At 41.0% G+C, this 26,271-nt stretch overlaps 5 protein-coding genes across 7 annotated transcripts; 4 read left to right on the top strand and 1 right to left on the bottom strand.

Annotated features, from left to right (window-relative positions):
* Positions 1-7,758: 7,758 nt before the first annotated feature.
* On the bottom strand, positions 7,759-11,746 carry LOC121989080 (ras-related protein RABH1b-like). The gene is made up of 6 exons (XM_042542896.1): positions 11,349-11,746; positions 10,002-10,072; positions 9,594-9,682; positions 9,298-9,409; positions 8,329-8,419; positions 7,759-8,259 (listed from the first exon to the last, which is right to left on the bottom strand). Exons 1-6 carry the CDS (start codon positions 11,463-11,465, stop codon positions 8,113-8,115), a joined length of 627 nt encoding a protein of 208 aa, XP_042398830.1. The 5' UTR covers positions 11,466-11,746; the 3' UTR covers positions 7,759-8,112.
* Positions 11,747-16,597: 4,851 nt separating this feature from the next.
* Positions 16,598-18,522, top strand: LOC121989079 (BOI-related E3 ubiquitin-protein ligase 1-like). 3 transcript variants are annotated; one of them, XM_042542895.1, is made up of 4 exons: positions 16,605-17,235; positions 17,373-17,458; positions 17,547-17,896; positions 17,981-18,522. In XM_042542895.1, the coding sequence occupies exons 1-4, from the start codon at positions 17,189-17,191 to the stop codon at positions 18,482-18,484; spliced, it is 987 nt and encodes a 328-aa protein (XP_042398829.1). In that variant the 5' UTR covers positions 16,605-17,188; the 3' UTR covers positions 18,485-18,522. The 3 variants fall into 3 exon arrangements, with proteins under 3 accessions (XP_042398828.1, XP_042398827.1, XP_042398829.1); XM_042542894.1 differs by having other exon boundaries at positions 16,598-17,284; positions 17,547-18,522; XM_042542893.1 differs by having other exon boundaries at positions 16,600-17,235; positions 17,547-18,522.
* Positions 18,523-20,157: 1,635 nt separating this feature from the next.
* LOC121989078 lies at positions 20,158-21,767 on the top strand. Its single transcript, XM_042542892.1, has 2 exons — positions 20,158-20,412; positions 20,511-21,767. Exon 2 carries the CDS (start codon positions 20,586-20,588, stop codon positions 21,675-21,677), a length of 1,092 nt encoding a protein of 363 aa, XP_042398826.1. The 5' UTR covers positions 20,158-20,412; positions 20,511-20,585; the 3' UTR covers positions 21,678-21,767.
* Positions 21,768-23,332: 1,565 nt separating this feature from the next.
* On the top strand, positions 23,333-24,187 carry LOC121990553 (mavicyanin-like). Its single transcript, XM_042544671.1, has 2 exons — positions 23,333-23,600; positions 23,715-24,187. The coding sequence occupies exons 1-2, from the start codon at positions 23,372-23,374 to the stop codon at positions 24,077-24,079; spliced, it is 594 nt and encodes a 197-aa protein (XP_042400605.1). The 5' UTR covers positions 23,333-23,371; the 3' UTR covers positions 24,080-24,187.
* Positions 24,188-24,744: 557 nt separating this feature from the next.
* LOC121990552 (stellacyanin-like) lies at positions 24,745-25,553 on the top strand. Its single transcript, XM_042544669.1, has 2 exons — positions 24,745-24,954; positions 25,034-25,553. The coding sequence occupies exons 1-2, from the start codon at positions 24,789-24,791 to the stop codon at positions 25,417-25,419; spliced, it is 552 nt and encodes a 183-aa protein (XP_042400603.1). The 5' UTR covers positions 24,745-24,788; the 3' UTR covers positions 25,420-25,553.
* The last annotated feature ends 718 nt before the right edge of the window (positions 25,554-26,271 follow it).

The raw sequence follows: 26,271 nt of genomic DNA, 5'->3' as shown, positions 1-26,271 counted from the left end.
TGTAAAATTTTAAATGGTATAAATCAAACAAGAGATCAAGAAATGCCAATTTGGGTTTTGACATTTTCTTGGAGCACTTTGGGCAATCTAGGATTAGAATTTAAGTTAGCTAAGTGATTAAGGATACTTAGATAGGTAATCTAGGTATTTTATTTGTGTTAACTTGCCATGATTGGTTGTCATATGCCATGCCATGACATCATATTTATTTTATCATTATTTGAAATGTCATGATAATGCTTAGGTTATCTATATGTCATGTGTTAGTTTAGTTTCAAACTTTATGCCATGACATCATGACATTGGCACATGTTTTCATTTATGATACCATTTTATGCCATGTCATCATCTCTTGCATTAATAATCCATTGAATTGATTTAAGGATGAAAAACACATTTTGATATTGAGATCAAATTTGTGTTTAGAAAATGCATGAGACCTTAGTTTAAGATACCTAAACCCATATCTCACATCAAAATTGACATGGATGTGTTTGATACACTTTAGATGTGTGTGAGATATTAGGATCATGAGTTAGGATCAAGGTGCATAGTTCTTGTACCTAGATGAACCTAATTCAAGAAATGGGGGATCATAGGGAAAGCTTGTGTACAAGTCATGTGCATATAGCCCTAAGATTATGGTCCTAAATTCAAATGGTTTTAAAAGCATTTTAAAATTGATTTGAAAAACCTTGATGAAGCTTTCCTAGTGATAGCATTCATCATTGAACATTGTGATACAAAGTTGAGTTAAAACTTGAACTATTTCAAAGTTTTTGAACTTTGTATCAAGATTTGAAAATGGAAACTATTTTCATAGAAAATTATTTTTCCATGGTAGTGTATGATATGAGGAATGTATCCTCAAAATTTCACAATTTTTCGAATTTTCTGGAATTTATTAGGGGTTTCTGAATTTCGGGAGAGGAAAAATCAGAAATCCCTGTGATCAGTGTCTGGATCGGTCGCTGGACCGATCCAGGGAGGGCTGGATCGGTCACTGGACCGATCCAGAGTGCTGTGGATCGGTCTGGTGACCGATCCAGTGAGGTCTGATAGCGTGCCAATGTGCTGAAATTCGACTGCATGTCTGAAATTTCGGCTGAAAGTTGGTTTTTAGATTTATAAAGGTTTGAAACTCTCCAAGACATTGTTGGTGCAATGGTCAAGGGGGAGTTGGCCTTTAGGGGGAGTTTTAACTATTAGTCAAGGGGAGTTGACTTTTAGGGGGAGTTTTTACTCCTTGAGGATTAGTGATATGGGATTATCACTAAGTGGATTGTTGAGCTTAGTATCAAGGGGAAAATAAGAGTTTCAATGAAAGGTATGGGACTTTCATTAGGAAGAAACTCTTGACCTTGATACCCTCCCTTTTCTTTTTGATGTGTGTCAAAAAGGGGAGAGTGTTCATTGGAGGATTATTAGAGAACCTAAGTTAGGTTATCGGTTTAACCTAAGCTAGGGGAAGATTGTCAAGGAATGTTCGAGGAAGAACATTGGAATACTTTTTGATGTGTGTCAAAAAGGGGGAGAATTATTAGAGAACCCAAGTTAGGTTATCGGGTTAACCTAAGGGGAGAATGTCCAGAGGATGTTCAAGGAAAGAACATTGGACATTGGAAGATGGTTGGAAAACCTAAGTTAGGTTATCGGGTTAACCTAACTTGATTATGATTTTGTCAAACATCAAAAAGGGGGAGATTGTTGGTGCAACCTTAGGTCAAGGTTGACCTGGTTGACCCGACTCGAGTTGACTTGACTCGAGTTGTATTTTGATGTTTGACTTGGGAAGATTGTTGATGCAACCTTAGGTCAAGGTTGACCTAGTTGAGTTGCATGTTGATGTTTGACACTCGTGAGAGAGTTCTATTCTTGATATGGGACAAGAATAGATGTTTGGGAGATCATTGGTGTAACCATAGGTCAAGGTTGGCCTGGTTGACCTGATTCGGGAAAAAGTCCAAGTATGGAGACTTGGCACTGGAAAAGTCCAAGCAGGGAGCTTGGCACGCGAAAAGTCCAAGTATGGAGACTTGGCACGGGAAAAGTCCAAGTATGGAGACTTGGCACGGGAAAGTCCTGGTGAGTAAAGCCAGGCAGTGGGAAAGTCCTAACTGGGATGTTAGGCAGTTGGAAAGTCCTGGTGAGTGAAGCCAGGCAGTGGGAAAGTCCTAACTGGGATGTTAGGCAGTTGGAAAGTCCTAACTGGGATGTTAGGCAGTTGGAAAGTCCTGGTGAGTGAAGCCAGGCAGTGGGAAGTCCTAACTGGGATGTTAGGCAGTTGAGAAGTCCTGGTGAGTGAAGCCAGGCAAGGGAAAAGTCCTGGTGAGTGAAGCCAGGCAGTCGGAAAAGTCCTGGTGAGTGAAGCCAGGCAGATTGGAAATCCTGGTGAGTGAAGCCAGGTGAAAATCCTAGTGAGTGAAGCTAGGTGAAAGGTGAAAGTCCTGGTGAGTGAAGCCGGGCAAGGGAAAATCCAGATGGATCAAGGATGATCGGACATCTGGTGTTGAGAAGGTCAAGTAGGTCAAGGGAGTGACCGGATACTTGACACGAAGAGAAAAGTCCAAGTGGGTCAAAGGGATTGACCGGACACTTGGTGGGGAGTCTTAGCAGGTCAAGGGAGTGACCAGATGCTAAGCATGATGAACCAATAGGTCAAGGTTGACCGGATATTGGTTTGGACTTGGTTTGGGAAAAACCAAGACCTGGATCGATCCGGTGACCGATCCGGTGATACGATGGGCTATCTCGATCGGTCGGTGACCGATCGAATACTATCGATAGCATCGTGTGTTAGATCGATCGGTGACCGATCGAGATCGGCAACTCTGTTGATTCTTGATCGGTCGGTGACCGATCGAAGAAAACAGAGGCGAAAGAGGCGGTGATCGGTCCACGCACCGATCAGTCTGATCGGTCGTGGACCGATCGATGCATCGCGAGAAGGAAAGGAAGGGATCGGTGGACCGATCCACCTTTTCCCCGATCGGTCCATGGACCGATCGGGACGGAACAGAAGCAAAGTTAGAAATGGATCGGTCCGTGGACCGATCACACGGAAGCTTCATGATCGGTCCAGGCCTAGCCGCAACGGCTAGATTTCTTCTGTGTTTTCTTCGCTTTCTTCGCAGGTTATAAAAGGAGGGCTGCTGCTGCGAGCCTCCTTCTTCCTCTCCTTGATTCTTGCCTCTGATTCTTGCTGCACTTGAGCTTTGCTGAGCTCTCTGATTCGTGAAGCTTCGTGTGAGCTTCCCCGGCTGGTCAGCTGCTGCTGTTCTTCCGTGAAGTTGCTGCTTCGTCAACGGAAACCAGTTGAAGGCAAGCAAGGTGTTTTACATTCATATTGTTTGTATTTCTTGCTGTATTTCTATCTTGTTGTTGCAAGTTATTGTGGCGAGGTTTCTCCACCCATAAGGAGTTTATATTAGCCGGTTCTCCGGGGACTCATCCACCGACGGATTGACCGGACTCGTCCACCTTACGGACACGCCGAGGAGTAGGAGCCCTAATCTCCGAACCTCGTTACATCCATCGAGTTTGAGGTTTGATTTCTTTCCTTGTCGCTTCTATTGTTTTATTTCCGCTGCGCTAACTCGACATTGTAGAAAGAATCGAACGAATTGGGGTCGGCTATTCACACCCCCCTCTCTAGCCGTACAAAGGATCCTAACAAAAACTTTATCCCCTAACGTTCAGATCGAGTTTTGACTCGATCTGGTCAAATATCGACTTCCGGGCGCCCTGGTACGTTCCGAGCGCCCCGGTACGTTCCGGGCGCCCAGGTTAGCTTCGAGAGCCTCGGAGGGAAAAAAGTCAACCCCGTTGACATTTTCCAGCCTGGGGTCTTCTGCTCCGGCTCCATTCGCTTGGGTGATCTCTGCCATCCGGAAAATGGCTCACCCGAACCCAAGTTCCGGTCTTTTCGAGCGGGCTTCCACTCCGGCTTCTCATCCCTCGGAATCGCTGCGTGCTTGCTTCTCATCCGCCAACGTACTCATCCGCAGTCTTCGTCCCTCGGTCGCACCCCGTGCCGACCTTCTCGCTAGCTGCGTCTCTTGCTCCCCGAGCAATCTTCCGCTCCGGCTTTCGTCCCTCGGAACTACCGCATGCTTCCTTCTCGTCTGTCGGTGTACTCTTCCGCAGCACCTCGTACCTCGGACGCACCACGTGCCGTCCTTCTCGTTAGCTGCGTCTTCCACTCGACTACCTGTGCTCCTAAGCTCCTGCACACTTAGACACAAGGTTAGAAACACACAGGACCTAACTTAACTTGTTGATCACACAAAAACAACCTTGGGGTTCGAACAATATGGTTCCTGAGCAGATCTCGTCTTGCGAGTTTCGTCTCCGAAGTTCCTTCGTGTAGTTCTAGGAACTTCTCCTAGAGCTCCTTCGTAGACTCGTAGACTCGTAGACTCCGATCTGATTGACTTCTTGTGCCGGTAGAACGCTTAGCAGATGAAACTCTGCTTTGTCATTTGCCACGAAATCACTTGCTCCTTTTTGGTCCAATGATATTTATCTTTACCTTCGAGTGCTACAACATCAAACTCCATTATTAAAAATAAATCAAAATCAGTCTTGAAAAATACTTCCATCTTTTTTTTCCAGTTGACAAAGTCCCCCTCGAACTTTGGTGGGTGGATGCTTGATCCGACCATCTCGCGTGCTTCGTTCGGCGGTTAGTCCTCCTGAAGCTGTTAGGCTCTGATACCACTTGTTGGTCCGGGTCGGCCGGTTGGAGAGGGTTGAGTTGCCTGAAATACTAAAATATCTTTCTCGATCTTTCAACTCAGGTTAGCAGCAATAGCATAAAAAATAAAATTAAATAATAAGAAACTAAAGAAAGAGGCACCAGAATTTACTTGGTTACAACCTAGGTAGTTGTTAATCCAAGACAAATGAAAGCTCTTAAAAAGTCTCCTTCACTGAAGGCAGAGAAGCCTCTTACAGTCGTTAATAGCTCAGACTATTGTTAGAAAATCAATACAGAAATCGTTGCTTCTTTCCTAAGTCCAGGAGTCTTTTTATAGCCCCTGGAAAACCTTATCCACGGGTTGAATGCGCCTTCCATAGGACTGGAAGGCGCCTCTAGTGAGGCAAAGGATAAAACTTTATCCTTTCCGCCAACGGTCAGATTGCTTAGTCGAAGGCGCCTTCCATGGCTGGTTGAAGGCACCTTCAGCCATTGAAGGCGCCTTCTGCCTGAAGGTCGCGGAGGTATCTTCAACTCCTTTTGAAGGCGCCTCTAGCAGCTCCATAACTCCACTTTCCGCTGCTCCATTCGCCTAGGTGATTTTGGCCAACCGAAATAAGGCTCACCCGAACCCAATTTCGGCCTTCTCCTCGAGCAGGTTTTTGCTCCGGCTTCTCGTCCCTCGAACGTCACACATATCCTTCTTGTCCACGAGGTATACTTTTCCGTAGCATCTCGTCCCTTGGACGCACCGAACCCGTCAACTCTCTCCCGTGTCATCATTCTCGCTAGTCGCGTCTTCCGCTCGACTTTCTGTGCTCCTAAGCTCCTGCACACTTAGGGTCTGTTTACTTGGGAGAGTGGAAAGCAAAATTAAGGAAAAGTTTCCACGGTGGAAAAGTTTCCGTCGTTTACTTCATTAAAATTTTCCGAAGGAAAAGTAACGCAATCCATCAGCGGATAATTTTGGAACCAAAATCGATCACCTCAAAATTAGACGGAAAGCAGCGGATGGAAAAAAAAATGACGTATGTACCCCTTTTACATTCACAAAATTACATCATATACAAAAAAAAATGACGCATGTAGCCTTTTTAACTCACAAAATTACACTATATACCAAAAAAATGACGCATGCACCCTTTTTTATTTACAAAATTACATCATAAGTATATTCTTCCTCTATCAAGGTAAACAAGTGTGCAAAGGAAAAGATTTCTTCACTCTTTCTTTTCTCTTCCTCCAAAGATAACTTTCTATGGTTGATTCCTTTCCTTTCCTCATCCACACTCTAGAGTAAACATAGCATTAGACACAAGGATTAGAACATAATAAGACCTAATCTAACTTTGTTGATCATATCAAAAAATAATTTTGAGATTTCAATAGATTAATGTGATTATATGAAAAATAAATTTACACAGAATTTTCTAAATTCTTTTCAACTGATTCATACTAAGGAGATCCCCTTGCTTACTGGCGCTAAGAAGAACCCTCACAAAGTTCTTTAAGTGCTTCACATAAGTCTTGCTGGAGAGTTGCAGTGGAAGTGTGGAACAGTTGACCTGGCTCCGTGGAACGTTGCTTCAGCAATGCACCGTTCTTTCACGGGCAAACGCGTCGACGTCTATTGACTTTAAGTTCTCCAGCATTGTAGTGCACGTCACGTTGACAGAACAATAATCTAAGTCTATATTTCTTAATCCACACAACAAAATATCAGGGCAGTTTTTTTCCAAGTAGCATCGTTCTCGCCCTTGTAGGAACAAAAGTAAGGTCGTTAAATTTGACATCTTCAAGCAGTTTCTATTTCCATGATCTTCCACGTTGATTGATCAGGGCGTTCATCCGTCAAACGCTGCAATTAGACGAAGTCAATCTTGTTTGCTTGACTTGACAAATGAAGTCATCCGCGAAGGAGTAAAGTAAATATAGTGGAGATTTGAAGTGTGCCCTTGGATTTCAATAATTAGCTTCTTGTTGCTCCGGAAGTTGAAGCAGAGCCAGAGGAGGAGATGAAGTGTAGTTGGCATCCGTGGGAGCGCGGCGTTGGCGTCTGTGCCTCCTGCCTCCGGGAGCGCCTCCTCGCCCTCACCACCGAGGTGCAGGTCGCGCCGTCGCCGGAGTTACCTTCGTCGATGGAGTTCCCACGATCTGTTTCCCCTTATGCGTCCCGTGTGGCCGCCGGTCGTTCCCGGCGATCATATTCCTCCATTTTGTCCTCCTTTTTCGGCCGCCGTGGCTCCGGTGAGGACAGCAGTTGGCTTCCCGATATTCTACGTGGCCGACGGAAGAAGAAGAAGCAGCTCACAGCGGCGACTTCGGACACGAAGGGGAAAGGGCGCGAAGTCGAATCGCCGGCGAGCGGCGGAGGCAGCGGCTTCGGCCGGCCGGAGGGAGACGCCCGGTACGATGTTGCGTCGGCCATGCCGTCGTGTCGGCTGACGCCGCTTCCGATGAGAGCTGCAACCGCGAAGCACCGCCACCAGAGTGTCGGAGGCGAGCTCTCCGGGTATGGCGCGTGCTGCAGCCCGTTGGTGACCGCCGGCGCCTCCCGGCAGCGGTCCTGGGCGGCGGAGGTTGGGACTGCCAACGGCGTGCCTAGGTTGGCGCACCACCGGCGCCACGAGTCCGCCGAAGGGCCTTTGCTCCGCTCGGACCTTTCTCGGAAGTTGTCCGATTTGGTCAAGTTCAGGTGACCGGTGAACGACACGACCTTTTGCCGTTTTGCAGTCATTTTCTTTTATAAATAAAATGAGACTTTAGCATGCTCATTTAAGTCCTATTTTCCACACATATTACAATATTTTTTTCTTTAAATTTGAATCAAAGAAAATCACTGAGGACGTATCTCAGTAATATTTTCTCTTGGCATTGAGGGCATCTCTGAGTGATCATCTACATAATAAACTTCACTATGTCATTACATCAAGCTCTCTCCTAAATTCTAATAAACTTGATCAAATGCTCTCTTATTGGAAAATTTAATTTAATTTTTCTATAATCTTTCTAATTTCCACAATCTCTTCACACACCACAAGATAATACAACATAAAAGATTCAAAAATCCACCAATGGGCAGCATCTCATCTCTTGATAAACTGTATAGTCTAAACTGTAATGATTTGTGCAACAGGGAATTGAACAATAAACTCTATTCACTGCACCTCTAAGTTAAAAATGACGCCACTGTCTTCTAGTTTAAACTATTCTTTAACTAAAGTCAAGCACAACTCCCAGCAATCGCAAACTAAATGACCCTACAGCATGGTATGAACACGTTGGATGTAACATTACACATGAAATGATACTTGTTGATGGGCATCTCCCTAAAGGAATTCCAATTTAAGTAGGCTGATGAAGTATTGTCAATTCATAGAAGCCAACAATTCCAGGAGCAACACAAATTAATCTCAACAGCTACATCCTCCAGATTGTGACTGTGATTGGGATGAATTTGTATTTGTGGATTTCAAGTTTACATCAACCATGTCATCCTGTTTCGTTGAAGAAAGAGTTTCCATCCCTGGTAAAGCAGCGGCAATTTTTCGAAACAGAGCCTAGAGTTTGTACAATAGATGTTAGAATTCACATCCATGGAAAGGCAGGCGGAAAATATTATAAAGTACCTTTATATTGAAACCAGCTTTTGCACTTGTTTCAATGAACATGTCACCAAGTTCCTGAGCTTTACCTTCTCCTTCCTCTATTGAGACTTGCCTGTTCAAAAATAAATTAAGTTCTCAATTATAGAAATCAATAACTTTGGGATATATGCAATTAAGACTTCATTATGAATGGCTGAAGCTGCAAATTAGAAAAAACTCAGAATGGAAGGTAACATGCAAGTAGGAAATAAAATATGTAGCCAGTATTTATCAAGTTAAGCAAATGTCACTAACATTCAGCATCTTTTATCATTGATGGTGAGTAGCATTATGCATCACTCACTACAAATTCTACATAATGGTACCTCATCAAAATTGATTATCAATCTAGGAGTTCACTTTAAAGAACTGGCCTAGAGATGGACTAATGCATTCTACGAATTGCAATCTGTAAAAATCCATGCTTCAAGTATAACTTGTTGAGCAATGACAATTAAAAAAAAAATCCAGCTCAATCCTGTTAAACAAATGTCAGGAAAATTTATTATTTGTGACTCAATAATATTGTGAATTGACTCTCAATCTTGTAATGTTTTGATTGCTCAATACAGAATCAGCTCTACATATCAATTCTTAAGGGATGCCTTTTGGCGTTCAGCTTCTCTGTCTTTTACACACTACTTTGTGTTGACATGAAATACTTTAGTCCACAATGTTTTACTAGAAGCCACATTATTTTCCATGCTTACTGCAATCCACAATATTTGACGACAAATTTACCATTTTGTTGCAAACCAATTTTCACATTATGACCATATACCAGATTTCCCCTGTAAATTAACCCAAGGAATTCTTCCATAATAGTTAAGGGAGATTAATTTTTGTTTTTCATTTATAAATTGTCTTAACAATAGCCTTTTATAAATTGTCTTAACAATAGCCTAGAGAAAGTTTCACAAAGTCACATCACACAAAAGAAGGCTTAATTACCTCTTGTCAACAAGGTCAGTTTTGTTTCCAACAAGGACAATGATGACATCACTTCCCCTCTCTGTATGAACCTCTTCGATCCATTTTGAAGTATTTAAGAAGGATTGTCGACCTACAACACAAACAAAAAGTAGTTGATTAAATTTCTGAGAAGTTAGAACCAACAAGACAATGACCTCACAAGAAAAACAATATTAAAAAAAACAGGGAAAGAATTAATCAAAACCCTTATGAACAATTTAAAAGCATGATCAAGTTTCACAGGCAAATTTCAAGAAGTTGAGCAAGCATCATACTTGCAACATCATATACAATGACGGCAACAGAAGAGTCTCGAATATAACTTGGGATCAAGCTCCTAAATCTCTCCTGCCCAGCTGTGTCCCTGTGAATGATAAAATATGAGAATTAAGTATTTCCTAAAAAGAGTTTTAGATGCACAGAACATTTCAGAAAATTAATCATGATGAAATTTATTTGGGGAACTATCTCAAAATGCCTTACAAAAGTGTCAATCATCATTACTGATTTTTTGAGGAAATTAATCATGTCAAATTATAATTCTCATAAGGATAGAGAGTAACTACCAAGAAAAAGTAATCACTAAAATCACAAGCAACAAAAGGCATGAGAACTGTCATTATCATTGTGCAAGGACAAAGCATAGAATTAAATAGCAGCAATGATGAAGCTATAAAACCTACCAAAGTTGCAACCTGACTGTTCGGTCCTCGAGGTACATAGTTTTTGATAGAAAATCAATTCCAATTGTAGCCTGTCCATAATGCAATGCTTCAGTTACATAGAAGTGAAGGAAATAATAATAAGGATAGCAAACACTAACTTGCACCTGTCTATATAAGTTAAATGTAAGTATGCCAGCCTAGTGTGATGAGAAATTAAGAACTTTAGTTATTTCTCATGCCACAAGAAAAATTAAGGCTAAACTAATGCTAAATTCTCCAATTGGAACACTTGGATAAAAACCCTAACATTGTTCATTGCAAGCTCCCTAATGATTAAAAAAAAACATAGCCATTTCAAAAGAAATTGTAGCATGATATGATGTTACAACAGTAAACATTTCTTAAGCTTTTAACAGATCTATCCCCTAGAACCCATACCATATATAATTTAAGGAACCTGAAGTCCTCATATCTAACTTCTTGCTCTCATCTCTACCAATTCTCCTCTCTATAATGCCTATTTTTTGCATGAGGTTTGTTGGTTATTGAAAATTTGATTTTGTATTTGAAAAAAAAATTGTTTTGCTATCCAAAATATCTAAATTAATTTGTTGTCTAGATCACATAAGATATCTAAATCTGGCGTTAATGCTACTATTGTGTTGGTATAAACCTATTTTTAAAGCAGATTTGAATCTGTTTCTTAGCGTCTTCTTTTTCTAAGGCATACTCAGGAGTGCTTGTTCCAAACACTTATGACCTTCCATAAATTACAATTACGTATATATTAACATGAAAATAGGTAGAACTGTCCTAGAAAAAAAAACTAGAAAGAACAGATGCAATAATCAATAAACTGAATAAAATTTCTACAAACACAAACCAGAATAAACTTAACACGTGTTTCAGTTCTTTGCTTGACCAAATTTAAAATACATCTTGAATTTAGTGTAGTTATCCAAAGAATAAAGAAATCGAAAATGCAGTTTACTGGATCTGAGAACACGAAATTCCTTTAACATATAAATCTACAAATGACAATCAACTTGCACCTGATCTTCGCTATTACATTAAAACCCTCAAATCCTAGCCTGTAATAATCTAAACTACAACAGATCGCTAGGAACTACTCGTCTTTTAACCATCTAAATCACGACAGATTTACCCAATTCAAGGACAATCCCGTCACCGTATAATTCAACAAAACTTTATTTGGTGGATCCAGAGATAGCGGAAACCAAACAATCCCTAGTCAAGCTACCTACATTAGATTATTGCAAAGGAAACCAGATCTTCGGCAGAAAATATCCAAAAACCTGATCCGGGATTTCAATAATAAAAGATCGACGAGAACCCGAGACCGACCTGATACGTATTATCGAACTTGTCGTACATGAATCGGGTGATTATGCTCGTTTTGCCTACCGACTGATCGCCCAGGAATACCAGCTTGTACTTTGCGAGTGCCGACACCGGTGCCATGTCGATCCTCCCAAGAAACCCAAAACACGAAACGAGAGCTAGAAGAGGCGGCCGATTGAGAGAGGAGGTGGTCGGGATCCAAATGCGAGTCGTCTTCGTTTCTGTCACTCTCCTCCCTTCGCTTGCGTTTCGCCTTCGGTCGCCGCGATCTCGGAAATGGGAAGTCGGCAAAACGCGTGGTCTGTATGAGTCCGATGCGCCGCCAGAGCAGCTTAACGTCGTGGAGACGAGGCTATTGATTGGTCCGCATTCTGACTGCTGACGTGTTCCTAATGTAAATGCAAGAGGAAACTTTCAAAATGGTCCTAAAAATTAATCACATTTTAAAAATACCCCTGCACTTTGAAGTTTCTTAGCTGTACTCAAAACGCAACAAAAACTGAGGGCTTTTTGAGTTTCTACTTATTGGTGAGAGAGCTTGCTCGTCTTGCTTAGTACATCATAATTACAAGAACATCAAGTGACTTGGAGTTCGATCTACTTTTGCCAGTTCCAGATCCAAAAACTGAGTAAGTGGCTATGATGTTCTTGATTTGGCTCTTGTTGTCAACTCACATTCATGAGCAACTTTAGGAGTTTCTTATTCACTATTTAGGCAGAAGAAACAATGTAGTGGGTTTTCCTTACCAACCAAATGGCATTTTTGTGTCAAATGGGAAGATGGAGATGAGCACTAAGAAGCACTTGCAGTTAAAGAGAGATGGCCAAGACTTTACTGTTTCCATCCCAAGTCAGAAATGGAGGTGTTGCAAAGGCAGTACAGAGCTTTTCTAAGGACCAGTATGATGCACAAAGGAATAAGGTGCCATCAACATGGCACCATCATAATTGCACATCCTTCCAAGAAAACAAACACAGTTGGTTGGATCAGTTAAAGTTCCTTTGTCGTCGAATCAATTAAAGATCACTTGGCCTAACTCAAATGAAGACAGTGAGGTTGGCATCCTTATCTAAGACTTGAGTAAAAGAGAGGCCTAATCACCTCAAAATATAATAAGAAAGAAAGGCGTGTTAATCAGCAACCTAACTTCAATAATGGGAAGAAATTACTTTTTTTTTTTTTTTGATTATTGCCACAGTGTGTTTATGTGTTTCGGTTTCAAATGATGACATGTATAGCACTCCAATTATAAAGAAAATAACATGCACCTCATTGACATCTTATTTTTTGAAGGTATTTTTCAGCAATCACATGTTTTTGCACATGTTAAGGTTTGTTTAGCCTTCTTGTATGTACTTCATATATAAATCATATCTTTTTAGGCCGTTTGCTACACACAGCATACAGGTGAGATGCTTATGCATTTGATCCTTATGTATGAAGTTTACAGTAGATGCCTATGCATTTGATCCTTGGTTATGAAGTTTACTGTTCTTTGTCAAGCCAAGTGAAAACGCAACCTAATTAATGGAGAAGTGATTCATTGGGAAAGCACCATTTTTCTCACTTGAACTATTTGACTATTGTGGGAAGCCCACAATAAGAAGACCAATCAGACCTCGAAAACCTAACAGCCTATGGGAGTGATTGCACAGAAATGGGTGACTATGTGAAAGGTTTAATTTCAACTGGACGGTCGTAGACTCGTAGTGCTTGAACAACACTTGAGTTTTTATACTCAATTTCCATGGCATTGGTAGATCATGAACTTTATATTTTTTCGTGTCACTGATTTTTGAATGGTTAAAGAGTAGGAGTAGGTAGGTCATCCACTGCACAGTCATCTATACTATTTCAAAGATTGAAGATATAAAAATTTATTGTGCCCTGGGAATGCGCCTAGAAACATGGAATTATTCAGTGCAATAATATTCATATGCTTTGGCATACATAAATGAAGCTTTTCAGGACTCCAGAAGTATAAATCTAGTAGAAGGAAGATGGAAAATAACACTCTATTGTAACTCCATCTTAGATGATCTACTAAGAAAAAAAAAGAAGATAGTTTAACTTGCTAAGATCGTAAATCTGAAATTCATTTTTTGCCTTAGTGCAAAGCAAAAGCAGATAGTAAAAGAATTGAGTCACACTAAAAGAACCAATGGAAAAAAAAACCTGATTAAGAAAAAAAGAGAGTAAATCATCCATTTCCAATGTGATTATAACCAATCAGATTTTCTGGCATTGACTTCTTTTTGAAGATGACTAATTGCTTTGTGGTTTCAGATGCCATGCTCATCTTGTCCTTCACATGTTTGGTGTCAGATAAAAGAGGCAAATGGGCATTTAATTTGCTCATGGACTGAGTGAATATGAGCAAAAATAAAAGGACAAATCATGTTCCATCTATAAAATTAAAGTGAAGAGACTGACAAAGGAGAATCCATCTTCCTCTTTTGTTTACCGCTGCTCTTGTTTTCTTTACTATGATATCATTATTATTGCACAGCTACTTGCTATCGAACAACTTATGCGAGTGACCCTGCTCAATTGGATCGAGAAGAATTAAGAATAAGATTAATCAGAATCATTGTTTAATCAGTTGTCTAGATGGCTTTAAAAATCTTCGTATATGTCCCTATCGAATATGACTAGTCAATTAGATGAGCATGAAAAGCTCCATGAGATGAATGACAAAATGCAACAAGAGGATTCGAGTAGATTTGGAGTTCTCTAGGATCTTCTATCCTATTTCACCTAATTAGAGTATGACTTTTCTCAGACTATGTGGAACAAATTTCATCTTCATAATTTGCTTTCCTCCAATAAATATGTTCAAATATGAGTCCCAACCTTTTTTTTTTGGTTCTCTCCGATTAGTGGAATAGTTAATTGCCTTAATAAACATCATTTTCTACGAGAAGAATTAAACACAGTGCCTCTCTTAGAATTCATACTTCAGTAAATGCCACAGTTTGGTTGTTGGCATGACCTGTAGTTTAGGTTAGGGCATCTCCAATATAAGATTTGTGAGAGCTTTGTAGAATTAAAAAAAAGGATGATAATAAATGGCTAGAATTAGGTTAGACAAAATACATTTTATAAATTATTATTAAGGATATTTGAGTAATATTATATCTATATATTAATTACATGTATGCATTACAATTCAATTCTGACCAACAAGATTCTGGCCAGATAAATTTATTATTAAAAAAATTAAATAAAAAAGTTTGAATTATTGTAGAGATGAGGTTTGAGGTTTATAATTTAAGAGCAGTAGTAAAAAACTCAAACCTGCTTATTTGTCTTGAAATTGATATAATATACATGTTATAAATTAGACCACAAAAAAGGTCACTAAGAGCTCTAACCATTAGAAAAATTTTATAACGTTGATGTAGTATATTGGAAGCGTAAAAAAAGCTCATTTAGAGTTTTAACTATTGAAAATACCCTTTGAGATATGAGATAATTGCGATACATTTGTCAGTCTTTTGAACTAATGTGGAGATTTTTATGAATATTGACAAAAAAAACCATGTTTGAAGGAAGAAAAAAGAAACAAAAGATGACGATCATTTTATCTTTGATAGTTACATGGATCACTTCAACTATAAGCTATTAAAACCTAATTTTGGTGTATGTCTTCGGAGAAAAAAAATTCCTTCCACCTCCTATCTACTTGGACGGTTGACTATAAACTGATCTCATAATTTATCTCCCATCACATAATCTTGAGACAAACTATAAGGACGCTTGAGATAACATAATCCTCTTTTGCTAATATTAAAACCTAGCTTTCAGAGGAAAACATAGGCCTGTAATGGATGATGCCATTTCCATTTACTCCTCTCTCTCTCTCTCTCTCTCTCTCTCTCTCTCTCTCTCTTTTGTTTTCTAGATTAAAGAAGCATTTTGGGGGAAGGATACCAAGTCCTCCTTTATTAGCTATCAAAAGAGACTATTATTTACCTAGTTAGATCTAGAGATTCATATAATATAAATTGTGGAAGAAATATAACTCTATTGAAAGCGGCCATAATTCTGCACAACATCCCCATATTTAACTGCATAGTAGTAAAAAATAGGAATAATAACATTTATTTAAAATAAAACTCTGTTTCCTACATATATGGTGTATATCTGATATCTAGTAGATATAGGTCATATCATATGATCTTTTGTCGGTAGAAGGACTTGTCGATCAAGATCTTGAATGCAGATTTTCCTCTGGTCGTCAGGTACAGAAACAAAAGACCAAGAAAGAAAGTTATTGAGATTGACAATAAGGTGGGGCATTCATTTGAAATGATCAAGCTCCACACTTCAACTTTTTTTCTTTCTGCCACCATCCATGAGTAGGCCATTCTCCACCTTTAGCATCAAAAGTTAGGGCATGCTTCTGCGAAGGTGCAATGGTCACCTTGGCAATGTTTTCCAAATTTAATACAATTGTGCAAATTGTCGCTGGCGAAGGTGCAATAATTCAATTCCAGGAGATGTAGAGCACACATGGCTGGATGACCGAACAAATGGAAAAGAAGGAGAAGGTGCACGAGCATGTAAGCACAAGGCACTGGAAGAAAGCACGAGGAATCAACCAAGGGAGATGCAAGCTAACAACTCTTGTTTGAATTTTTCTTTCGAGAAGAAGACATGTGGCATACAAGCACAAGGAAAATGCAGGGTGAGAAATCGACTAGTTCGATAGAGACCTACAAGTTAAACAAATATCTTAACCATCTCCCTTCGACCTTCCCAATTTGAGTAAATCAACACAAAGTAAATACAAAGAGCCCTTTCAATCAATAGGAACATGTTTAAAACATGATGTAATGCCGAAATACAGTATTTAATCAAGATTATCAACATCTCGAGCATAATTAAGCATTCACACTTATACCGTAGAAAAAAAGAGAATATATTCTTAATCACATTAAGAATGACCAATACACATTGCACAAAGCATACAAATTGAAATAATTAGGTTCTTCTAATACCAAGAGCTGCTTGTGGTCAACTCAAAGAAATTTTACCCTTAATTGTTCTCTTTGGATGTCACCTTCATGCTGAAACCCTCGAGATCACCGCATGCACATCCGGAGATAACACTAGAAGAAGTTTGACAAAAAAATAAAAAATTGTAGATGTATAATATAATATAGTTTAATTGATGTCATGCATGACAATATTTAAAACAGCATGAAAAATATTGTGCAATTGAATTATTCATATCCTCTACAATCCAATACAAACACCATTTTAATTTGACCTTTCATTTACGGTGACGATTTGTATTTGTAACCCAACTTTGAAGACGAAGAGTTTGTTTCTAAGCTGCATTTAATGGTTTTCCAAGAGAAGGAAAAGAAGCAAGAAAAGGAAAAGTGTCGGGTCTGAAGTTTGGACTCCACTCCAATGTCAAGAAAGAGAAGCAGTAACAGCACCAAATAAATATGACAGCAAACAAGAAGAGCATCTATGGAAATCCATGCAGCAAGCACAATGACTGGCTTAAGAAATCTCAGCACCAGATGAGACACTGTTACTGAGGAAAGTGGATCGATTTATTCAAAGCATAATAGCAAACAGGAAAGAGAACTTACATGCTGCTTAGCACCATCATCATCTCCCTCTCTTCCTCACACTTTCCGCCGCTCCTTGTGGAGGAGTAAAGAAGATCTATTTGGAGTGTTTCGGTCGTGTCCATCGCATTTATCTCCGTTTTTGATACAATTCCAGCATCGAATAGAAGACGGCAAGAGAGGTGGGAGGACGAGAACGAAGAAGAAGAAGTGCAGCAGAAGCTACAAAAAAGTTGCATTCAAAGCTTTCAGTAATGGCTGTTCATTCCCGACGCGCCTGTAACTTTCCGTTCCAGATGGGGTAATCAATCGATCCTCTTCCATCGAAGTTCAAGTTCCAATCTTGAACGGTTTGTCGATGGTTTTCAAACAGTTTCTTTCTCAAAATCGAATTTTGTTGGTTTCTTCTGGCGATTTTTGATTGCTGGATTGGCACAGAGGCGAGCGGGATAGGAAAGAGATGGACTTGCCTCGAGCCGCTGCTGGCTTTCTTGATCCTTCAGCGTTGTTGCTGACCGGTGGAGGTGCGCAGTTTGTTGTTGATCTGGTCTTTTCGCGCAGTTTGTTGTTGATTTGGTTCGCTGATGGAGGTGCAATCGTTTTCTTCAACAGCGGCAGGGAATCCGAGGAAGAGAGGTGCAGAGAGCATCGCCGACCCAGCGGCAGCGCTGCCGCAGCAAAACGGGTCCGTTGATCTCTTATCGCTACGTCCGCAACACAGTCGCACCCCGTTTTCATCTCCGGTGATCGTGACCCTTGCACAGGTACAGAGCCACCCGCCTCCGGTTGTATCCACCGGCCTCCGTCTTTCTTTGGAAGAACAATACCAACAGCAAACCCAAACCGTGACCAATCCCCTTCCCTTCTCTTCCTCTTCCCTCCCCTCTTTTCTTTTGTCCAATGACCTAATCTCCCAAATCGACCGGCACAAGGAAGAAATCGAGCAATTCCTTCGCGCCCAGGTACCATTCGCTTCTAATCCCTTCTCCGATCGATTAATTTGTCCGATTACGGCTTCGAAAAAGTGTTGTACTTCTCCTTTTCAGGGCGAGCAACTACAGATCGCGCTAGTGGAGAGGCATCGGATGCACTACCGATCTTTGTTGTGCGCCGCTAGCGTGGACGCCGCGAATCGCATCCGGGAGAAGCAGGCGGAGGTGGAGAGAGCGGCGCAGCGGAGCGCCGAGCTCCAGAACCGCCTCGTCCGCCTCCGAAGCGAGTCGAACGCGTGGCAAGCCAAGGCCATGGCCGACCAGGTGATGGCAGCTTCCCTCCACTCTCAACTCCAGCAGGCAGCAGCCGCAGCAGCGGCGCTATCCCAGGCGCGGAGTGGAGACGCCCCGCCGGCCGAGGATGCGGGGTCGGCCATTGTTGACCCAAACCGCAACGACGCGGCGCGCACGTGCCGTGCGTGCCGAGGCCGACCGGCGATGATGGTGCTCCTCCCCTGCCGCCACCTCTGCCTGTGCGAAGCCTGTGACGCCGCGGTCGACGCGTGCCCAGTTTGCGAAAGCGACAAAACCGGCAGGATTCGCGTCTTCCTCGCCTGAGAAGGAAGACCACGAGGCACTGCTGTTAATATTTTTTGCAAAATAAAAAATCGATATAAGACTTGTAATTAGTTTTAGGAAAAAAGAAAAAAAGTTTTTTTTTCTAAAAAAAAAAATCTATTTTGTTTCCCAAATTTCTCGGCGTTGACTCATTACTTACATAAACCTCACATCAAAGTAGGAAATTCGACATTGCCCCTATACATTTGCCTCTTTTTAAAAATACCCTATGAAGTTTAATATTTTCAATATGCTTTCAATGTTTTCATAACTCACATATCCCTTAGCCATAGGAGAAAACAAAGGGAAGTTTCAAAGTGTTGTCTAGTTAAAGTAATTTAAAAAAAAAATGGAATTTGTTGTTAATTATTTTAATTGATTAATTATATAAATTAAGTGTTCACTTATTTAATTAAATTGAAAGAGAATAATTGCAAAATCAATAGTTAATTTGTAGTATAAATTTGAAGAGTTAAATTGAAAAATAAATAAGAGCTGACTGGATTCTAATTTTAACTTTGGTAAAAATGTGAATGGGTGGCCAGGAAATGAAGATTTTATTATGAATCAGACTTTAAGTTGTATTGGAAGTTTTAAGATTAGTTAGTTGTTTTATTTTATTGTATGTATGAGTATGTAGGGATGTAAATTCAAGTCTTAGATTTACACTGAACTAAGTTGATTTGTATGTTAGCATAATCTATGCGTGTCGAATGTTAGATGGTTGGGATAAGATTTGCCTAATCAGATTTGGCTGACAATTCAATTTGGACAATGGTAGTAATATAGTCAAAGAAGAAGACTAGAATTTGAACAAAAGAACATAAGTAAAATTTATAGTAAACAAATCTCCATCCACACATTTCCCCTTAGCTCTCAACCTCTCTGTCACGATCTTTTGTTTGGCGGAATACTTATGATAGTATTTGGATACCTTTTAGTTTTTTATAACTATTAATGTTCCATGTAGATCATGATTGATCATTATATCCTGAAAAATATATGATCTAAGTAATCTCAAAGTACAGTCGAAAGTGAAATAAATATGTTTTAAGAAATCTACGTTGAATGTAGGCCTGAGTGTCTTACTTTCTGAGCAATCAAGAATCTTTCCCGACTCGACATCTTCATTTCTTGACTCGATGATTTAGGCAGCTTACATCTCGAGTCGACATCTACTCGGGAAACTCGACATCCACTCTGGAGCACTCGGTATTCACCATCTCAATTCTGTTGTACCTGACATCTTTTCCTCTCAACTCGGTATCTATTTGAGCAACTAACATAGCACTTAGACAAATTAATCTCACTGGCAACTTAAAATTATCTATTCAGGCCTCTCAATAGAGAAAGACGGACTGATTTAATTTTATAATTTCAAATTCAATCATTTTTCTCAGAATCTCCAACAACGTCCAACAAACTTATCATATTTTCAGTACTTGTTCTTATCTTGTTCTGTTCAGGAAATCAATTTTTTAGTATGTTTAGATGAAATACTTTGAGTAGATCATCTGAAACGCGGCGTTATTGTCACCAATTAATTATGTTTAATGAGTCAACTACGATCATCTCAAACATTAAATTGTTAGCAATAAATAAGTTCCATGTTCCATCCATTTGAAAAAGGATGTATATCTACATTTCGTCCCTGGCTTCTTGCGAGATTCGCAGTCGGTGACTTGCATCAACTACTCGAACTGTTCTTGGTGAAAGCCAATTTCCTGAAGCAATGGCCCAGAAACAGAGTTGAAGCATCGGGGGGCGCTCATCTGCTGCTACTACTTACTGAATCTTTCTCTGGCAAATCTACGAACAACAGTATCGTAAATGTAGTTGAAAGCGTCTCCTTGTGCAATCAAAGCACGCCTTCGCCTGCCACCTGCTCCATCTGCCTCTCTACTTTTCACATGGCGATTGTATTACAGGTCGCTGCCAATCAATTCCTCTCATTTTGACGTAAACCAATAAATTTATTCTTCTTCTTCTACTTCTTCTTAATAAATACCGTCTTATTTCAAGGCAGCGTACGCAAGTAGAAGCAGAAATTGGGATTCCCTGCTGTACCGTTCGCTCTGTTTTTGCCAGCGTTTAGCGCGCCATGGCCGCCGCCGCCGCCGCTCCCCGGAAGCAGATTCACATCGACGTCATCCAGTCGGTGATGCCGGTGGCGGTGACGCCGCCGGGGCAGTCTCAGCGCGTCTCAACGACCGGCGGCCCGCTCCGCCGCGAGCTTCTGCAGAGCCGGGTGCGGATCGTGCTGTACTACGAGGACAAAGGGTCGGCGACGCCGGCGACGGTGGGGGCGTGGATCAAGGAGTCGCTGAGCGCGGCGCTGGCGACGGAGCCGGTGATGGCCGGGCGGCTAAGGCGGGAGAACGATGGGAGCGGGCGCTGGGAAGTCAAGTTCAACGACTGCGGGGTGCGGTTGGTCCAGGCCACGGCGGAGGCGGGTATGGCGGAGTTCATGTCCGGCGACGGCGACCGCTGGGAGGCGCACTTGGCTCACTGGGTCGACGTCGACGAGGAGAACCCAAACTTCTCAGCCTTGTTCTACGTCCAGGTGACTCAATTCCATGGAGGTGGATTTTCCATAGGCATCAGCTGTAGCCTCCTGCTCACTGACCCCTTCTTCTTGGGGAATTTCCTCCAGTCATGGGCTCGGACTCACGCCGCCATGTTGTCCCACGGTCAACTCACCGACTCATCCATCTTCCACCTCGCCTATTTTCAAAGACCTGGCCAATCGAACCACCTCAAGTCCATCGACCTCGGCTCGAACTCGAACTCGAACTCGAATCCGAGTGCGACTAACACCACCCTACTGTTTGCGGCTAACCCAGAGACTAACAATGTTTGCCAAATCGCAGACAATTACTTTCAGGTGGCTACAAGGAGACTCCGAAAGAAGGATTTATCGAATTACTCTCTAATCGTAAGCACTCACTCGGGAGATAAGGTAGTCGAGATGCATACTATCGCCAGTCCGAATGTCATAGATGAGACGGTCAGTGGTGCACAAGAGGAAGGTTGGGTGAAGCAACTTGGACTCGAGAAGATGAGTTTTGTAGGCGGGAATGATCCGATTCGAATTTCATGCCAAATCGTATCGTGTGTCGATGATGGACTAGTAATGATAATAATGCCGCCAAAGAAGGCATGGTTAATTAGTGTTACAGTACCAACAATTTAGCAGTGTGATTATGAGGTAGGATTACTTTTGAACTGTTGTTATGCAATAATTAAGCTGATTGTTATTGGATTGTGTGAGAATTTAAATTAATTATTGTTACTGAACTATTGTTTTGAAATAATAAACGTCTACGTCTCTTTGAACTAATTCTCCTTTTATTCAACTTTACTATTTGAATTGATTATTCACAATGTTGGGCAAATAAAAAGATCACTTAAAGTTTTAAAAAAAATGCAGTTGATCACCAAACTCAAGTTGCACAGTAAAATTAGACATGCACAAAAATCCATGGCAAAAATAAACCATATTATATAAATTAAATTCTTTTTTTAATTAAAAAGATATCTTCTGAAATTCTGAATTTTAAAATTTTAAATTCTAAATCTTAAATTCTAAATTCTAAACATTAATATTTCAAAATATTTTTATCAACTTGTACAAAATTATAAAAAAAATATTAAAATCATTTTAAATTGATCAAAATTATTTTAAAATAATTATAGTAACTACCCGATCTGTTACTACGATACTTAGGGCATCCATAATCGTAAACCTTTCAAAGAGGTTTATGCTCTGCCATATCATTGTCACATCAAAAATTAAAAATCATACTTCTTTTAAAAATCACCCTTTATTATCATAAAACCTCTCTCTTTTAAAAACTCCACTTCTTTTAAAATCCTCTCTCTATTCTCTCTCCACTATTTTTTTTTATAAACCTGATTCCAAGATTTTGATACAGATTTATAAAAAAAACTATAAACCTCACTTATGTAATGGGAGAGGGGTTTATATTGAGAGGTTTATAGTATAAATTGCATGCTATAAACCTCCCACCACATATGCCCTTATAGTAAAACATTTTTTTTTAATTTTCTTTTAGCCTTTTTGGCGATTTGTACATCTTTTTAATATTTGCCCAAAGTTCATCACCAAAAGTAGGGCTGTAAACGAGACGAGCCGAGCCGAGCTTTGTGGTGTTCAAGTTTGTTTGATAAGGTAACCGAACCGAGCTTAAAATGAACCAAGCTTTTGAAATGAGTGTTCAAGCTTGGCTTGGTTTATTTTTGATGAGCTTGAGCTTGTTTGAAGCTTGGCTTGAGCTTGGTTCGTTTAGATGTTATCGAGCTCTCAATTCAAGCTTGGTTCGAGCTTGGTTTGTTTAGATATTATCGAGCTCTCAATTCAAGCTTGTTTGATTGTTTAAAACTTTCAGTTGTTTGATTGATTATTGAGCTTGATAATTTAAATTTATTTATTTTATTTTATTATTTATTTAGTATATTGAAAAGAATTTTATTACTGAATATGGTTCATGAACATTGTTCATGAACGTTGTTCACGAACATTGTTCACGAACGTAAACGAGCTGAACACATATGTGTTCAAGCTTGTTTGGTTAGTTTAACGAGCTGTTCAAGCTTGTTTGTTTAGTTAATCTTGTGCATATTGAACGAACATAAACAAGCTTTTACCAAGCCGAACACCAAGCTTGTTCACGAACGCTTGGTTCATTTACAGCCCTAACCAAAAGAGTTCCCTCCCGAGACTCAGGCAATGACTTGATTGAATTAGGTGCACCGAAGTCAAGAGAGTTGGTGTTGAACTGATAACTGCCCATTAGTATATCAGCCAAATCACTCAACCAATTCATAAATCAATGATTAGATTAGTTCGCAGTGCCTATATTTAACATGGCACCAACAATCGGTCCATTAATTCATTGCTTTAGGCCAGCTTCGATCCATCGATCAACACCAGAGATGATGGCTATAGCAGCAGCTCTTCTTATCTTTATCGCAGTAGCTGTTCCGGCTGCCACCGCCACCGACTATACCGTCGGCGGTTCGCAAGGGTGGACGAGTGGCGTCGATTACAATTCGTGGGCTTCCGGGAAAACCTTCAGCGTCGGCGACTCACTACGTAATTAAGCTTATTAATTTTCACACACATATATGTTTTGCTTATTTGTTAAATGCATTCGATGAATCGTGACCAAAAACGCTATGGAATTGGATTTTGTCGCCGGTCGGTCAGTTTTCCAGTACAGTTCGCAGCACAGCGTGACGGAGGTCGGCGAGTCGGACTTCAACGCATGCTCCTCCAGCAACTCCATCCAGACGTACACTGACCAGAGCACCAAGATCAGTCTCACCGAGCCCGGCAGCAGGTACTTCATCTGCGGCACTCCCGGCCACTGCTCCGGCGGCATGAAGCTGGAGGTCAGCGTCGCCGGTTCCACAACACCGAGTTCGCCGTCGTCGTCCTCGGGAACGACCCCGTCAGCTTCCGGCTCGTCATCTGGTGCTCCTCCGTCGACGTCTTCAGCTGGGATTATTGCTGGAGGGAAAGTGGTGCTTGGTGGGCTGGTGCTTGTGGGACTCGTCGGGGTAGTGGGCTAGGAGAGAGGCAGTGCAGGGCTGTTTAGCTACGTTCATATTCCACTCTGTTTCTGTGGAATCGCTTATGTTTGACGCATGGGAATAATAAGATTAGCATGAGATTTCTCCTAACTTTGAAACTTCGAGCATGAACATAAAAGAAATAACTAAAAATAGATAGATGCAAATTGAGAACCGAATTGTGTAGATTAATTGAAATTTTCAAATGGTTTACATTAAACGCGTCTCAGTATGGTAATACTTTGGTGTAGATTAATCACTATCATACATTTATACAAAGGCTATCACTACTATAATTTAAAAATATGTTGCCTAATCCATTATGAGAGGCAATTAATTGGAACACTGAAGCAAAATATCAAGTCAATACTAAGGTACAATATTAGCTTTATTGTTATTGTTAGACAGAAAAAATGCTAAAGAAGTACACAAGGAAGATCATCAACATGAATTGGGCTTCCTTTAGTTTCATTGTTATCAGGATCTATTTCATGTAGACCACCTACTCGATCTTCCCTACCTACTTGTCTATTAAACAAAACCAAATTCGATACTTTTCTCAACCATTAGGATCGGCCCTTCCAAATCTCCACTGTTAACTAGCAACGCAAGCAAAGCAAGTAGGTGCAGAGTAGGCTAACAATTAACCGCCCAAACCCTCTCCAATTTATACCCCAAAAAACTTTTCTTTGTGAATATATCGCTAGCAATGGCGACCAGGCTTTTCCTGCTTATGCCTGCTATGGCCCTGCTCTGCCTCTCCGTTTCCGGTAATTCCACGGAGTACACCGTCGGCGGTCGCGCCGGCTGGGATATCAGTGCCGACCTCGCTTCTTGGGTCGCCTCCAAGATCTTCTATGTTGGAGACTCTCTAGGTACGTTTCTTGACGATACGAAAGCTGTCGATGTTGATTAATGTTAAGTTTTTCATTTGACGAATTGCATTTGCGGCAGTGTTTCAGTACTCACGATACCACAGCGTGAGCGAGGTGGACAAAGCCGGGTACGAGAGCTGCGACTTGGCCAGCCCGCTGCTGACGAGCAGCAACGGCAACACGACGGTGGAGCTGACGGCGGCTGGAGACCGGTACTTCGTGTGCGGGAACCAGCTGCATTGCCTGGGAGGGATGAAACTCAGCGTGAGCGTGGCGGAAAACGAGACCGCCGCCTCCGCGGAGGGTCTGTCGCCGACGACATCAACGGCGCAGGCAGAGAGTCCGGCGACGCTGCCGTTCCCGAGCGATGGTTCGCCGTTCTCGAGTGGCTCTCGTGGTCGCGTCGCGAGTTGCATGTTGGTGTGCGCTTGGAGTGCGGTGGGATCGTTGGCAATTTTATTATGAGCAAAATAAATATTAATTACAGATATTGTGCAGCAATTGTGTTGGTTAATGTCCTCCTGATATTTTCTCATCATTTTGTGATATAAATGTTCAAATTTTAAATAAATCTCTTGGGACCAACTTGACTTTTGTTAGCCAAATTTTTGACTTTTAAGTGATCGCTCAGTTCCCAGTACTGAATTCTAGGTTGGTCGACGAGGATCACCGAATCGCAGCTAATCTGCAATACTTTAACTTTTGGCAAGTTGTGCATTTCTGACATAATAAGGATTGGTGTTCAATTCGAGCTCGTTAGATCGCTCTCTGATTTCATCTCCTCAGTGAAGGCCGCTAGAACACTGGATGATATATGATGATTCTACTTGAGGCTCTTTAATTGATCGAGAACCCACCAAAATGGAGACTTGCCCAAATAATTCGAATATTATATACGTTCAAGAAAAGGATGGGAGAGGATGTTGAATTGCTTTTCCCTGGTAGCCACCCGACGTTCATGTGTTTGCTTGAGTAATTTGGAGGGAGAAGCGGAGGCAGTAGGCGAGAGAGGCTCTGATGGAGAGCCATGTTGAACAGGTTGTAAGGATCAAAGGTGTTGTCGATGAGGAGAAGACACTGGCTTTTCATTTGGAGCCCAAGGCAATAACAGCATATTAATGTTTAATTGCCGAGTTATTTTATTTATTTCTTAAGCTCATTCTTCTTGATATATAGATTCATTTGTGTTGCTTTTCTTCTATATTTTTTTTCCTCCTGGATGTGCAAAGAAAGTGGAGAAGCACATCTCAAAGATGGTAGGTTAGCACATTTGTTCTGCTAATATGATATATGTTTCCTAAAAATTTGTTCTTTTTA

This window comes from Zingiber officinale, chromosome 6B (assembly GCF_018446385.1).
Source record: "Zingiber officinale cultivar Zhangliang chromosome 6B, Zo_v1.1, whole genome shotgun sequence".
Taxonomy (NCBI): domain Eukaryota; kingdom Viridiplantae; phylum Streptophyta; class Magnoliopsida; order Zingiberales; family Zingiberaceae; genus Zingiber; species Zingiber officinale.
The sequence above is the reverse complement of the archived record's forward strand: the minus strand, read 5'-3'. Positions and strand labels throughout refer to the sequence as shown.